This window comes from Schistocerca serialis, chromosome 3 (assembly GCF_023864345.2).
Source record: "Schistocerca serialis cubense isolate TAMUIC-IGC-003099 chromosome 3, iqSchSeri2.2, whole genome shotgun sequence".
Classification (NCBI taxonomy): Eukaryota; Metazoa; Arthropoda; class Insecta; order Orthoptera; family Acrididae; genus Schistocerca; species Schistocerca serialis.
This window is the reverse complement of record NC_064640.1, coordinates 680,855,608-680,870,892: the sequence shown is the minus strand read 5'-3', so window position 1 is coordinate 680,870,892 and position 15,285 is coordinate 680,855,608. Positions and strand designations below refer to the sequence as shown.

General features: G+C 37.6%; 1 protein-coding gene across 1 annotated transcript in view; it reads right to left on the bottom strand.

The window, feature by feature from the left end:
* The window catches only part of LOC126470562 (proto-oncogene tyrosine-protein kinase ROS), a 564,149-nt gene that overhangs the window by 93,336 nt on the left and 455,528 nt on the right, over positions 1-15,285 (bottom strand). The window contains exons 24-28 of the mRNA XM_050098499.1: positions 14,961-15,155; positions 11,751-11,965; positions 4,508-4,655; positions 1,443-1,690; positions 1,059-1,207 (exon numbers count right to left, since the gene is read on the bottom strand). Of these exons, the coding sequence (XP_049954456.1) occupies positions 1,059-1,207; positions 1,443-1,690; positions 4,508-4,655; positions 11,751-11,965; positions 14,961-15,155 (955 nt within the window). The remainder of the gene's footprint in view (positions 1-1,058; positions 1,208-1,442; positions 1,691-4,507; positions 4,656-11,750; positions 11,966-14,960; positions 15,156-15,285) is intronic.

The following is a 15,285-nucleotide window of genomic DNA, read 5'->3' as shown; positions in this document are numbered from 1 at the left end:
CTGTGATGCAGTGTCAAGGGTAACCGCAGCCATGGTCTCCGAGCTCATAGTCCATGCTGCTGCAAACGTTGTCAAACTGTTTGTGCAGATGGTTGTTGTCTTGCAAACGTCCCCATCTGTTGACTTAGGGATTGAGGCAAGGCTGCACGATCCATTACAGCCATGCAGATAAGATGCCTGTCATCTCGACTACTAGTGATTCGAGGCTGTTGTGATCCAGCACGGCATTCTCTATTACCCTCCTGAACCCACTGATTCCATATTCTGCTAACATTCATTAGATCTCAACCAAAGCAAGCAGCAATGTTGCAATATGATAAACCGCAATCGCGATAGGCTACAATCCGACCTTTATCAAAGTCGGAAACGTGATGGTATGCATTTCTTCCATGTACATGAGGCATCACAACAACATTTCACCAGGCAACGCCGGTCAACTGCTGTTTGTGTATGAGAAATTGGTCAGAAACTTTCATCATGTCAGCACACTGTAGGCATCGCCACCAGTGCCAACCTTGTGTGAATGCTCTGAAAAGCTAATCATTTTCGTATCACAGCATCTTCTTCCTGTCAGTTAAATTTTGTGTTCATACAGGGATTTTGGAAGCTCTAAATATTTATTACTTGGTGTAATATAAAGTGGCATGGTGTGCTGTTACATAATTTGTTAAGTAATTTACAAAGGTGTCAGCAAATTGCCATGAAAATTTCTTCCATCTGATCATATGATACTACATGGAAAGGTTAATATATTCTTTAAACAAGAAACAAAGCCCTAGCTTACAACAAAATCTTAGTTCAAACAGTAGCAATAGCAGGCAGTGTTACAGTAGATGTTGCATATTTTACCACCGAAAGCTCAGTATTCTTGGGATATTTTGTTTGTTGTTTACAATTACCTTTCTACTGCAGTTATATTGTTTCTACAAATATTTGGACAAGTTCAAAGTAAATTTTAATTCAATTCACATTTCACATTTTAGCCTTTTAACATAAAAGAAAAAAGAGAAGAAGTTTAACAGAAACTATAAGTAAACTGTCATGGGAATAAATCTTACCTGGTGACATCACTTGTGGAACTCCACGATAAATTCAGATGATACGGACTTCGATCAATGAGTGTAATATTGTCAGGTTCTGGGAACATTCTCACTTCTGTGGTATCACTCTCACTGTATGACAGCGCACTTGTTGAGTAAGCACGAACCTGTGGTAATGTGACCCCAATAGGTGAGTTGTTAAAGATAAGGAAAATGTACACCTCAGTTTAATATGGATAACCATAGGTGCAACACTTTAAGATGATGGTAACTAAAATACTGCTTAAAACAAAAACAAAATGCACAGTAAACTAATACAATTAATGTGATCAATATGCAATTAAGAAGATGATGTTCAACAATATTTTTAACATGAAATCCAATGAATAAAACATATTTTACCCAAACAATGTAACTGTGTCCTGGTAAAAGTGAAGCTAAATCAGCTGAATGAAATTCTGTTGACTCATGCTGTTTATTTCCACGAACTGGTTGTGCTTTGGGTCGGACTCCTGCAACCATACCTTCTGTTCGCCAGTGCAGTTCATACAAAACATACTGGCCATTCAGTTCTTTTGGTGATAGCCATTGCACCTTAACCTTTGTTGGATTTATAACAATGACTGTAACATTCTGTGGTGGAGATGGAGCTGAAAATTTAAAATAGTGATTTATTTCTTGCAAAATTTTCATTTCTATGCTTTTTACTTTGAAGAAACTTCAATATACAACTCATTGTGCTGAACTGGTGAAAAAAAGAGATTTCTTTTGTGCCCTGTAGACCCATTGGATAATTTTCTGGAGAGATGCAGGAAGGATCAATAAAGTATTTATTCTGTAAAGGTGAGCAGCAAAAATATAAGGTTACTCAAAAAACTTACAAGGAAAGACAAATCAACAACCTTTAGTGTTTTACAGATACAAAACTTTTTCTTCGTTGATCACTGATTCAGTTGGCCTCCTGGTCTGATCAGATTTGTAACAGTGGGTAACAATCCCAGGCAAATGGAAAGCACAGAGCCAGTAATTCCCTCTGCTGATGTTCTATGTTGGTATGTTTAGTGCTCATTAATAATATTAAAAAGTCAAACCTGGAAAGGGGAAATGTGTATTGGATATTTAGGGAACCTGGAGATCTTTGCTTTCATATTTATAACCTTCTATTTCTACACTAAACAGCAGTCTGAAGATTCTTGTGATCAAGAATCTTTGTAAAAATGTATAATTGTTTTTCATTTTCAAAAATGTATATGTGTCAAGGTCCTTTAACAATACAATTTGTAAATGAGCATCAGTGTGGATCATCTGTTTCAAATATGAGACATTCAAAAGGTTTCCTCCTTATACATAAATACTGTTTGATATTTTATAGTCATATCTCATTGTTGATAAACAAACAAATGTATAAACTGTGGTTTAGTTTTGTACTAATGGGCACTGACCTATATGACATCACTACCTAACTATATATATAAAAATACCTTAATCTCTATCCATTTACAACCTACAAATTTGATGATTGTACTTATTTGATAGAATTAAATTTTTTTTGTGAACACTCATCTTCCAGCATAGCATGTTACATAAATTAAGAGGAAAGTTGTAACATTTACTGCCACTTCAGAAAATTTTTCTTTGCTCTGACTACAGAAAACAGGAACACAATCTGGGTGTTCAAACAATCATCTAACAAGGGAGTGGACAATCATGTCATATTGAAACCTGATGTACTTCTTTTGCAACTAGTAGTTAACACAACTTAGAATACAGATGATGCACATAGAAAATACCTAAAAATTGTGATAACCATGGTTTTTTGGGCTTGCCATTTATGACCAGTTGAACACCTCTGCATATCACTAGCGGTTGTTTAGGTGGGTAGTGTGCATGATGAGGGAACTGCAGCCAGGTGGAGTAGCATTCTTTCAAGAGAAATCTTAGTTCATGGCTTTGTGTACATATGGTTAGGAATAACTGAAACAGTCAATGTTGCAGACAGCAAATCCGCTAAAGATAGTTATATTCCAGAAGAATTTGTCAATAGGTTAATATTGTCACATTTAATTAATAATTACCTCCAAAAGAAAAGTCCAAAAATAAAATTACCATGTTAGATAAAGATAAAACAATGAACTAAAGTGGTTGTTACATATACAAAGAATAAAACTGCTGGTTTTGGGAATCTGGTGTGTAAATTGTAGATCGGTCTAATTTTGAAAATGAAATGTAGGGTAAAAGACTGCTTTCATTCAAAGATGAAAAACATACAAAGACAACTGCAGAGCACACTTCCCCACACACCCAGTCATACACAATAATGCCCATAATTGGCTAGATGGTAGATTACTACTAATGTTATTTGTTTGTTTTCAATGATCATCTGGAAGCTTTGCACTACATATGAAAAGAGCTATGTTGGGTCAAGGAAATCTTGTGGCAAACACATCAAAGTCTGGAGAAATGGGAAAGGAAAATTATACAGTTTTCACACATCATACTTTTCTTCCTTTTTGTGGTGAGAACAAATCCCTTCACAATTCTTGGCTAAATCATAAAAATTCTGCGTCACTGTCAGCCACTTCTTGAACTCACACTGACAAGTATGTGCATATACTTCAGATTCAATCTGATTTGATGAATGTATTTCAACTGCAGAGCAAGAATTGTACCATCTGTGGAATGCATTTTATACAACTTTAACACAGAAAATTATTATGGACAGATCACTGCAATTTTCAGTTCATCACTGTAAAATGATTCTTAAGCTGCAGTCATAGTATACTACTTCTTCTCTTTTCTCATTTTAAAAGTCTAATTAAATCTGCATCACTTTTAAAAATATATCAATATATGACAGGAGTCATTCCTCACTATAGTCCAGTTTTCTGCAAAAATGTCTAAGCCTGTCTGCCACCCACAGGGCTGTCGATTGTCATACTTCAGTGGTTTCCATGTGATGTTTGGGCAAGTACAACAAATCTACTTTCATTCTATCTGCCATATCATTTTCCTGTATGTATATGGAAAGTTCAACCATTTTAAATATGATGCTTCTGAGTTTATTGTCAAAGATAATAAACAAGTGTTCTTTAATATCTAAAACATTGTCCAAACTGCAGTACATTGTTTAACTAATAGCTGTTTCAGTTGTAACTGAATTTATCCTGCAGCTCTACCTTTAGGATGAATTCTGTACCAATGAGAATTTAGCTATTATAATGTCGTTGATAACATAAAGAAGACTGTTTGGTTACTTTCTAAGACCATTCTAAATTTCATAAAATTAAAACATATCTTTTCTGTTCTTACAAGTGAACCTCAAACATTGGTCTAGATATACAATGTCACTGGCTTCTTCAGGAACCTCTTGTTTTAATATTTGATAAAAAAAAAAAAGCTACGCCATGTAATTAAGGAGAAACTCAAAATGTCAATAAAGAACGTAAACAGAATTTTTGCCAACTTACCACCTGCTGCTGTTCTCAGTTCTCTTGGTGCACCTACTATATGATTAACTCCTTCCATTTCACTGTAGTAGTTCTTCAGTTCTAATATAAAAACATATTTGGAGTATGGTTTCAGATTTGAAATTGTTATTATTCTGTTAAAAGTGACCTGTAATTAAATCAAGTTATCTCATATTTAGTAATAAAGCAATTCTCAAAAAATTAGATTATATATATTAGAAAAAGATATACAAAACTAAGAAGTGTAATTTTGACAGCTTTACAACAAATATAATTATTAATAGTCTTATATGACAGTAAGACACACTGCAAATGTAAACCACACTTCATGTATAAAAGAAAATTACATCTGTCTCAAAAAAATTAGTATTTTGTTCCTTTAGTCTATAGTATATACCTCGACTTCTGCCACAACCTTCATGTTTCTCTAGGAAATATTACTACAACTGATTCCATACTCTAAGCAGGCAACACCTTCATAACATTTGTGCAGCAGCCTAATCCTGCATTTGGAGACCATATTACCACATTATCCTTCAAATATTTGCCCCCTGCCCCCTTTCACAAACATGACTGACAACCAGAAATATTCTCTCCTATTTCCTCACATAAAATCTGCACTCTACACAAAAAAGGGGTGAATAATTCTGCATTACAAAATGATTTACATCAGATCAGCTACACTGTCATTCTGTGGTCCTATTATTCAGAAATCCTTGAGACTGTTGAACATGTAAGAAAATCTAAAAATGTATATTTAAAAAAGAACTTGTGCAATTGTTCCTTTCAGAGAGTCTAACTGAAATGGTCTCAAAAGTTGTGAAGTTTTCAATTGGAAATTATTACAAAACTTATCACAGGCATTTAAATGCACACATACTAAAATAAAGAGATAATTTCTTGTTTATTATATCCCAGCATTGTGAAAATAACAGTGCTTGCTTACACATATCACAATATGCCACTGAACAGGTGCAGAAGTCTGATTCACGTTATGTGATATTCTTAATAATATGGACATTGATTGGTTTATAAACAAGTCCATGGAGTGGAAAGCTCCTCTTAAACTATACTTCATTAGTAGCCAAACTTGTTATTGTTTCTGGAAAGCTATTGAAAACGTTTGCTCCTGAATAATGGACAATGTTTTGACCCAAGTATGCAGTTTTTGGTCTTTATGTATATTGTTCTTATACACAGTACTGATTCTGTGAACTAAGCTTGAAAGAGAGTTATATTATTTACTATAAATTTCATTAATGGACAAATACAGTGAGAAGTAGTAATAAGGACAAGCAGTTCTCTCAACAAGTTTCTGCAGTACATTCTTGCATTCAAATCATATATAATTCATTGTGCCTGCTTCAATCCCCCCCCCCCAAAAAAAAAAAAAAAAAAAAAAAAAAAAAACTTTTGCATTGGTAATAAGTTACCCCAAAAAATTGCGTCACATGTGACTGAGGAATGAAAGTAAGCAAAGCCTGTCAGCTTCTTTATTTTTACATCACCAATGTCTGACAAAATTTGGATTGGAAGTAAAGATTTATAAAGCCAAACATGAGGCTATAAAAGACTGAACCTCCTCTAAACATTCAAGAGAATGCATTCTCATATGTCACAAAAAATATGCCAACTTGCTTCAAATAATTACTGATACAACCGCATATTTTCCTGACATATCCCCCATCAAGATATTTGTGACACAGTGGTTGGCAATTTGCTCATTGATAGAATCCCTGCTGATAATTTTCTGGTATCTTACAAACCAATCAGAAGTGGGCAAAAACATATTTACACTCTCTCTTACTCAGTGCTACAATTTTTAGGCTTTGATTTATTCATGTGGGGGCTTCATAAAATATAGTGCTGGACCCTCAAAGTCAGAGATAAAATCAACAGTTCTGCCATCTTAATTTGTGTCTTATCATGTACCGGTACCTGATCTGTAGAATAATGCTCATTTAAGTAATATGTATAATTTTTGCCACTGCAAACTTTAAGTAATATGTTCATGATGATGACGATGAAGATATGATTTGTTTTTGTCATTCAACATCTAGGTCTTTAGTGCCAGTACTTCACAAATGTGTCTAAACACCTAACTATATGCAAAGATGAGCTGCTGTTTCTTTTACATAATTTTCTGCTAGTAAATGTTTCCTACCTTGTGAATCAGTGAACATAATCATTTGCAGCCTAATCTTAATAACAAATTTTTATTTTCATTTCTTTTTTGGTGGAATAAATATACAAATCTGCTTACCAGCAATTAAATGAGAACTGGACAAGTGCTACTATCATTTATAAGAATCAATTTCTTTTCACATGTATGGTCATTATTGATAAGCATTGTCCACATTCACTTCATTTTATGGTGTTTAAGAATGCCAGTTTTGTATTTACATGCAATATGACATAGTAAACACAGTGGCTCATTACCGTATTTTCTGTTAATTTCTTTAGAGCATTTTCTGTTAATTCCACATAACCAAATTTGATGGTTCACTGTACAGTGTGTGATGAAAGGTATATATTATTACAGCAATAGTTTTCAGTGTTTCCATTATAGTCACAGATATAATGTGAAAATGAAGACAATGTACCTGTTTCCTAATCTCCAAATAATCTGCACATGTGTCAACAAATCATCTGTGTGTTTCTCAAATTACACTGTATTCTGAATGCACTAAATTAAATCTGCAGGTGCTCAGTGACTATTAACTGAGAGGGGGACACAAACCACTTCTGAGTTATTTTCATCTATTGTCAGACTTATCATTTAGTACACACAACATTTCTACAGTTTATCTAATGAGCGGTTTATCAGTTTATCTAATGAGACTAAATTCCTAGCATGCAAAATTCAGGAAGGATTTTTGGAGTAAAACAGAAATCTTTACTTGCGACATGGCTACATTGATCACTGGACTATATGTTTGGGGAAAAAATGCATTATGGATGAAGGTGAAAACACACTTATGAGCCAAAACATTATGATCACCTGCAAGTTGGTTCCTCTTTGGATTGGACAAGTTGATAGTAGCTTTCTGGAGGTATGTGGCACTATAATGTTGCACAAGCCATTATAGCACAATTTTGCCATGTAATATGGGCAGTTACCTTGCTGGGAGATGCCTCCACTGATGGGAAAGACATCATGTCCTGCTGCCTTGGATTACTACCACAAGTCCAAAGCATGCACAGATGAATGTCCTCGTAGTGTAATATTGTCCCCAGCAGCCTGTATCTGTGACACAGTGCATCGTTTGAGCAACTGTTCATCTGGATGATGGTGTATTCAGACACAACCATTGACCTTCTGTAACATGCAATTCATTTGTCTGTGCAACACATTTCCATTGATCCAAAGTCCAATCTCAATTATCCATCACTCACTGCAATCTTAGTCGACAGTGTCATGGGGTCAACATAGGAACACGTAGGAGTCACCTGCAGTGGAGCCTCATGTTCAAAAATGTGCAATGAATGGTGTGTACCAACACACTTGTGCCTGCAACTGCACTGTGCTTTGTGAGATCTGCTACAGATTATCACTTAACCTGTTTTACAGAAAAGGCAAGCCTCTGACTTCCCTGTTGCATGATGAGGCACGAACATCCAACACCTTGCCACCTACTCAGAGTTTCACCATCTTTCAACCACTTTTTGCAGATTTTCATATTAATAGCACATGAACAGCCAACCAGCTTTCCCACTTCCTTCATTCACAGGTGCTGGGCCATAAGCCCTTTGTAAAAGTCACTTACATCAATGGAACCTCTCATTTGTGGCCTTTAGCAGCACTTGAATGATTCCCCATTTGCCTCTGCTATGCTTATATACAGGGTGGTCCACTGATCATGACCGGGCCAAATATCTCATGAAATAAGCGTCAAACAAAAAAACTACAAAGACGAAACTTGTCTAGCTTGAAGGGGGAAACCAGATGGCGCTATGGTTGGCCTGCTAGATGGCGCTGCCATAGGTCAAACAGATATCAACTGCAGTTTTTTAAAATAGGAATCCCCATTGTTTATTACATATTCGTGTAGTACGTAAAGAAATGTGGATGTTTCAGTTGGACCACTTTTTTCCCTTTGTGATAGATGGCGCTGTAATAGTCACAAACATACGGCTCACAATTTTAGACGAACAGTTGATAACAGGTAGGTTTTTTAAATTAAAATACGGAACGTAGGTATGTTTGAACATTTTATTTCGGTTGTTCCAATGTGATACATATACCTTTGTGAACTTATAATTTCTGCGAACACATGCTGTTACAGCATAATTACCTGTAAATACCACATTAATGCAATAAATACTCAAAATGATGTCCGTCAACCTCAATGCATTTGGAAATACATGTAATGACATTCCTCTGACCAGTGAGTAGTTTGCCTTCCGTAATGTTCGCACATGCATTGACATTGTGCTGATGCAAGTTGTCAGGCGTTGTCAGTGGATCACGATAGCAAACATCCTTCAACTTTCCCCACTGAAAGAAATCCGGGGATGTCAGATCCGGTTAACGTGTGGACCATGGTATGGAGCTTCGAAGACCAATCCACCTGTCATGAAATATGCTATTCAATACTACTTCAACCGCACATGAGCTATGTGCCAGACATCCATCATGTTGGAGGTACATTGCCATTCTGTCGTGCAGTGAAACATCTTGTAGTAACATCAGTAGAACATTACGTAGGAAATCAGCATACATTGCACCATTTAGATTGCCATCGATAAAATGGGGGCCAATTATCTTTCCTCCCATAATGCCGCACCATACATTAACCCGCCAAGGTCACTGATGTTCCACCTGTCACAGCCATCATCGATTTTCTGTTGCCCAGTAGTGCATATTATGCTGGTTTACGTTACCATTGTTGGTGAATGACACTTCGTCGCTAAATAGAACGCATGCAAAAAATCTGTCATCGTCCTGTAATTTATCTTGTGCCCAGTGGCAGAACTGTACATGACGTTCAAAGTTGTCACCATGCAATTCCTGGTGCATAGAAATATGGCATGGGTGCAATTGATTCTCAACACCAACGTTTTTGAGATTCCTGATTCTCATGTAATTTGTCTGCTACTGATGTGCGGATTAGCCGTGAAAAAATTAAACACCTACTTGGGCATCATCATTTGTTGCAGGTCATGGTTGACATTTCACATGTGGCTGAAAATGTCCTGTTTCCTTAAATAATGTAACTATCCAGCGAATGCTCCGGACACTTGGATGATGTCGTTCAGGATACCGAGCAGCATGCATAGCACTTGCCCGTTGGGCATTTTGATCACAATAGCCATACATCAACACAATATCAACCTTTTCCATAATTGGTAAACACTACATTTTAACATGGGTAATGTATCACTAAATACCGTCCACACTGGCAGAATGTTACATGATGCCACGTACTTATACATTTGTGACTATTACAGCGCCATCTATCACAAAGCGAATAAAGTGGACCAACTAAAACATTCATATTTAGTTTACTTACTTCACGAATATGTAATAAAAAATGGGGGTTCCTATTTTTAAGAAATGCAGTTGATATCCGTTTGACCTATGGCAGCGCCATCTAGCGGGCCAACCATAGCACCATCTGGTTTCCCCGTTCAAGCTAGACGAGTTTCGTAGTTTTTTCATTTGATGCTTATTTCATGAGATATTTAGCCCAGTCACTATCAGTGGACCACCCTGTATACTTTCCTTACTGCATCAAGTTCCTGGAATGCCACCAGGTGGTATACATTCAATCCTGTGGTGAGCAGTCAGTGCATTACGAGGTCCATTCAAGTTCGAAGGCCTCCAATTTTTTTTCTCCGGACTGGAAAGAGATAGAAACATGCGCAATGTTTTAAAATGAGGCCGCATTCATTGTCAATACATCCCAGAGATGGCAGCACCGTATGTCAGATGGAATTTTACCGCCAGCGGCGAGAATGAGAACTGTTTTAAATACTTAAAATGGCGACGTTTTCCTTACTTGAACAATGTGCAATCATTCGTTTTCTGAATTTGCGTGGTGTGAAACCAATTGAAATTCATCGACAGTTGAAGGAGACATGTGGTGATGGAGTTATGGATGTGTCGAAAGTGCATTCATGGGTGCAACAGTTTAATGAAGGCAGAACATCGTGTGACAACAAACCGAAACAACCTCGGGCTCGCACAAGCTGGTCTGACGACATGATCGAGAAAGTGGAGAGAATTGTTTTGGGGGGTCACTGAATGACTGTTGAACAGATTGCCTCCAGAGTTGGCATTTCTGTGGGTTCTGTGCACACAACCCTGCATGACGACCTGAAAATGCGAAAAGTGTCATCCAGGTGGGTGCCACGAATGCTGACGGACGACCACATGGCTGCCCGTGTGGCACTTGCCAAGCAATGTTGACGCGCAACGACAGCATGAATGGGACTTTCTTTTCGTCGGTTGTGACAATGGATGAGACGTGGATGCCATTTTTCAATCCAGAAACAAAGCGCCAGTCAGCTCAATGGAAGCACACAGATTCACCGCCACCAAAAAAATTTCGGGCAACCGCCAGTGCTGAAAAAATTATGGTGTCCATGTTCTGGGACAGCGAGGGCGTAATCCTTACCCATTGCATTCCAAAGGGCACTACGGTAACAGGTGCATCCTACAAAAATGTTTTGCAGAACAAATTCCTTCCTGCACTGCAACAAAAATGTCCGGGAAGGGCTGCGCGTGTGCTGTTTCACCAAGGCAATGCACCCGCACATCGAGCTAACGTTACGCAACAGTTTCTTCATGATAACAACTTTGAAGTGATTCCTCATGCTCCCTACTCACCTGACCTGGCTCCTAGTGACTTTTGGCTTTTTCCAACAATGAAAGACACTCTCCGTGGCCACACATTCACCAGCCGTGTTGCTATTGCCTCAGCGATTTTCCAGTGGTCAAAACAGACTCCTAAAGAAGCCTTCGCCGCTGCCATGGAATCATGGCGTCAGCATTGTGAAAAATGTGTACGTCTGCAGGGCGATTACGTCGAGAAGTAACGCCAGTTTCATCGATTTCGGGTGAGTAGTTAATTATAAAAAAATTCGGAGGCCTTAGAACTTGAATGCACCTTGTATTTTGGCTCATCAGTGTAAACTGACTTGAGTTCTATGGCATTACAAGACATGTCATGCACCATACAGAATATCATTTCATGCAGAAATTTTACAGAAATAACTTATGTGCAGTAGTTATACATACCACTTTCCAACAACGAGATAAATGTTTTCTGCAATCGGAGGTTCCATCATCAGTCACCAGTCCATAGTATACTGTGTATTCAATTGTTGCCAGAGAGATATTTTCACAATGAGGGTATCTGTCTGGCTTTGGGAGTTCTAACTTCAGTGTTTTATCTGTACTATTAATTAACTTCACCATGTGCATTGTTTGCATGGGAACTAAACATTCTGGAGCTGTGAGATATAAACACAACAATGTTAACTGAAATACATGTCATACAGTTTGATAATGACAATAATGGACTATTAAAGTAACTTCTTAATTAGATTTTTTAAAGTGCTAGATGAACATATCAGTTATTCACAGCAAGATAATCATATGTTATGTGAATCCAACACACAACTTTTACATTGTGAGATAACATACAGAATGAATTCAGCGCAAGTGTAATTTACAACAGAATTATACAGGGAAGACTGCACAGATCACAACATCCCCACATGATACACATTTCTCGATTCAGGCTGCATAAACTCTAATATTCTGGCACTCCAGCAATATGAAGACAGACTCAGAGAATGTCTATGGCTCCTATTTCTGGTTTCGGCATTGCAACTATAGGGCTTATGGCAATGTTATGGGGATGGAAATCAGTCCTCTATCAGAAATAGTTATCCAGCATGGCAGGCATATCAACCAGTTGATGTTTTGTTACTGAAACCATAGGTTCGCCAAGACTCAAAAGTAGCCACTTCAGCACTTTTTGTACCTGCATTTTGATTTTGGAACATTGTTGGTGAGTATGTTACTGTGTCAGCCAATTATGGCTTTTTTCATCTATACTAATTTAGGCTCACGTTACTTGTAGTCATAATGCTTCATTACTATTGTGATTGTGACAATCAACTTGGTGTCAACCTTGGTTTTGCAATCACAAATTTGTTCTAACTTATGCACCCCCTTAGTTCCCAAATGTGAGGGAGAGAGTAGTTTTTCACGTACATACAGTACATTGTATGTTATATGATCTGGAGTCCAGAAGGTAGTGCATTTACATATGAAACTACACTGGTTGCTTAGCTGATAAGGTAGTTGATTTGTTTCCCAGAATTTTACATAAAATATAATGACTGCACATTGATGATGAAAGTATGCAGGTTTAGTAATATATTCTAATAAATATGTAGGATAAATCCATTATCAAGCAGCCTACTGATACCCATCCCTATTACCACAGCTTTCATGGCCAAATGTTTTGTCTCACATTCTTATGTTGCATCCTGTCATTTTGTCCATATGCAGCACTTTCCAACACATTTTGTTTAGTGTCACATTTAGCACATTTCAGTCAGCCCCCTTCACATTCTTCAGACTCCTATCACTAGTTTTCCATAGTTTTTTCTCGTCACAGAGACATCACTTGCCCCCTAGTGGCAATGTCTGAAGCATCTTGTACAAGTCTCCTTTCCCTCACAACTGCTTACTATTTTATATTGCAACATTTTATATGATAAACGCCTTGTATGGGGCTTCTAACAGGTAAGTTCTTTTCTTTCCCTTTCCTATTCATTTTAGCTAACTTCTAACACTTGTCCAGACCGTATGCCTATAGACTGGCTCATTTGCTAATTTTCTTTTTGATTCTGTACAATTTTTATACTCATGTTTACTGTTTCTTCTGTGGTACATTGTGAATGCATTTCAAGGACTCATATTCATCAGCATAGTTATATCTACTTACTCCATATGAACCAAACATAGTTACATCTATTTACTCTGTGTGAACCAGTTACACATGTAAATGTTGGTAATGACTTTAATAACAATTTGGATGTTCATACTGCAACTCCAAATGTAATATCAGTGCCATATAAGAGAAATAGGTGGTTGTTATTTTTCAAATGGTCTACAATGTAATTACAATGCCTGACAGCAAAAGTGAAGCACCCAGAAGATGTGTTCAGATGTCAATGTCACTTCATACACATACGCACCACTGGTTCATATGTCAATGACGGGCACCAGGGCACATTAGTGTTGTTCACGTTTAGTGTTGTTACCAGGCCTGGTAAAGTGTATAAGGGATGTGAACAGTGTCAGGTGCTCAGTAATCATTGTAAAAGACATAGAGATGCCATGTACTCATATGAATCAATATTTCCAGCACCTGACAGAATTTGAAAGGGGCCTCATTGTGGATCTCCATTTTGTTCGCAGGTCAAATCGCACAGTATCTAGATCTGTGGAGCATTTGGATGTGACAGTGGCCCAACGTTGGACTGCATAGGAAGAAGAACATCAGAATCTGTTCACAAGTAGTGGACTCCCTATAATATTCTCTAACACCCTGAACCATTAGTCAGATAGTAGTAGCAGCTGGACTAGGGAATTACCATCCCACGTGTAGGTTGACGTTAACACCGCAACACAAATGACTGTATTTGCAGTGGTACCACGACTAGGAAACATGGATTGCTGATGAATGGCATCAGTGATGAATCATCATTCTGCACTACCCCACAGATGTCTGTTGTTGGCAAGCATGGGAGTGAGCTGGGGAGAGGTGCCAGTATGCTTTTGAGAAGCATAGTGGTGTTACTTCACGTGCCATAGTGTGGGAACCCATCAGGTACAACTTCAAGTCACTACTGGTAGTGCTTGAGGGAACTCTGACGGCACAGCAGTAAGTCATGGACATCTTGTGTCATCACTTGTCACCCATTTGACAGTATTGTGATGCCATTTTTCAACAGGACAGTGCTTGTCCACAAGACATATGTGTGCAGTATGTTGAGGTACTGCTGAAGCCAGCAAGATCCCCAGATATGTCCCTGATAGAACATGTGTGAAACCAGCTTGGATGTAAGCTTCATCTCAGTGACAGCATCCAGGATTTCAAGAACCAGTTACAACAGTTGTGGGCCAGCTAGCCTCAGAAGATTATACAACGGATTTATGATACCCATCCCAACTGAATCAGTGCAAGCATCTAGACCAAGGTGTGCAATGTCATAGTGATAAGTGGGCTCATACTGCCAGGTTCTTCGTAAATTTAATGCAGTTTTAAAATCACTAAAATAACATCACATTCCCTCTCAACTTATGAAGTTTCATTTGATTTCTTTCTCCTCTTTTGAGTGATTTTCTTTTTGTGTCAAGCAGTGTATTTAAACCAAATCATAATCAATTCAAAGTATGAAAATTAAGTGTTCTTTTTGTTATACTTACATGGAAATGGTTGCAAATGAGATCCAAGGGCAATTATTTGCTGGACACCAAACATATCAACTGATTTTACTTTGTCAGTTGTAGCTGCCCTTGTCAAATCATCCAAATCTTTAACAGCAGAGTACACTCGCCCTTCAGTTGCATTAGACCAGTATACAAACTTATGATCCACAGTCAATGATGTTGGTGGCAGTCCTTTTCAATGACGAAAATGAAAAAAAAAAAAAAAACATGATTATTAGATAAGAAGCATGGTCAAACTATTTGCAAAATGAGTTATACTCTTTACACAAGGTGCCTCTTGTTGTATATTCCAACAAGTACT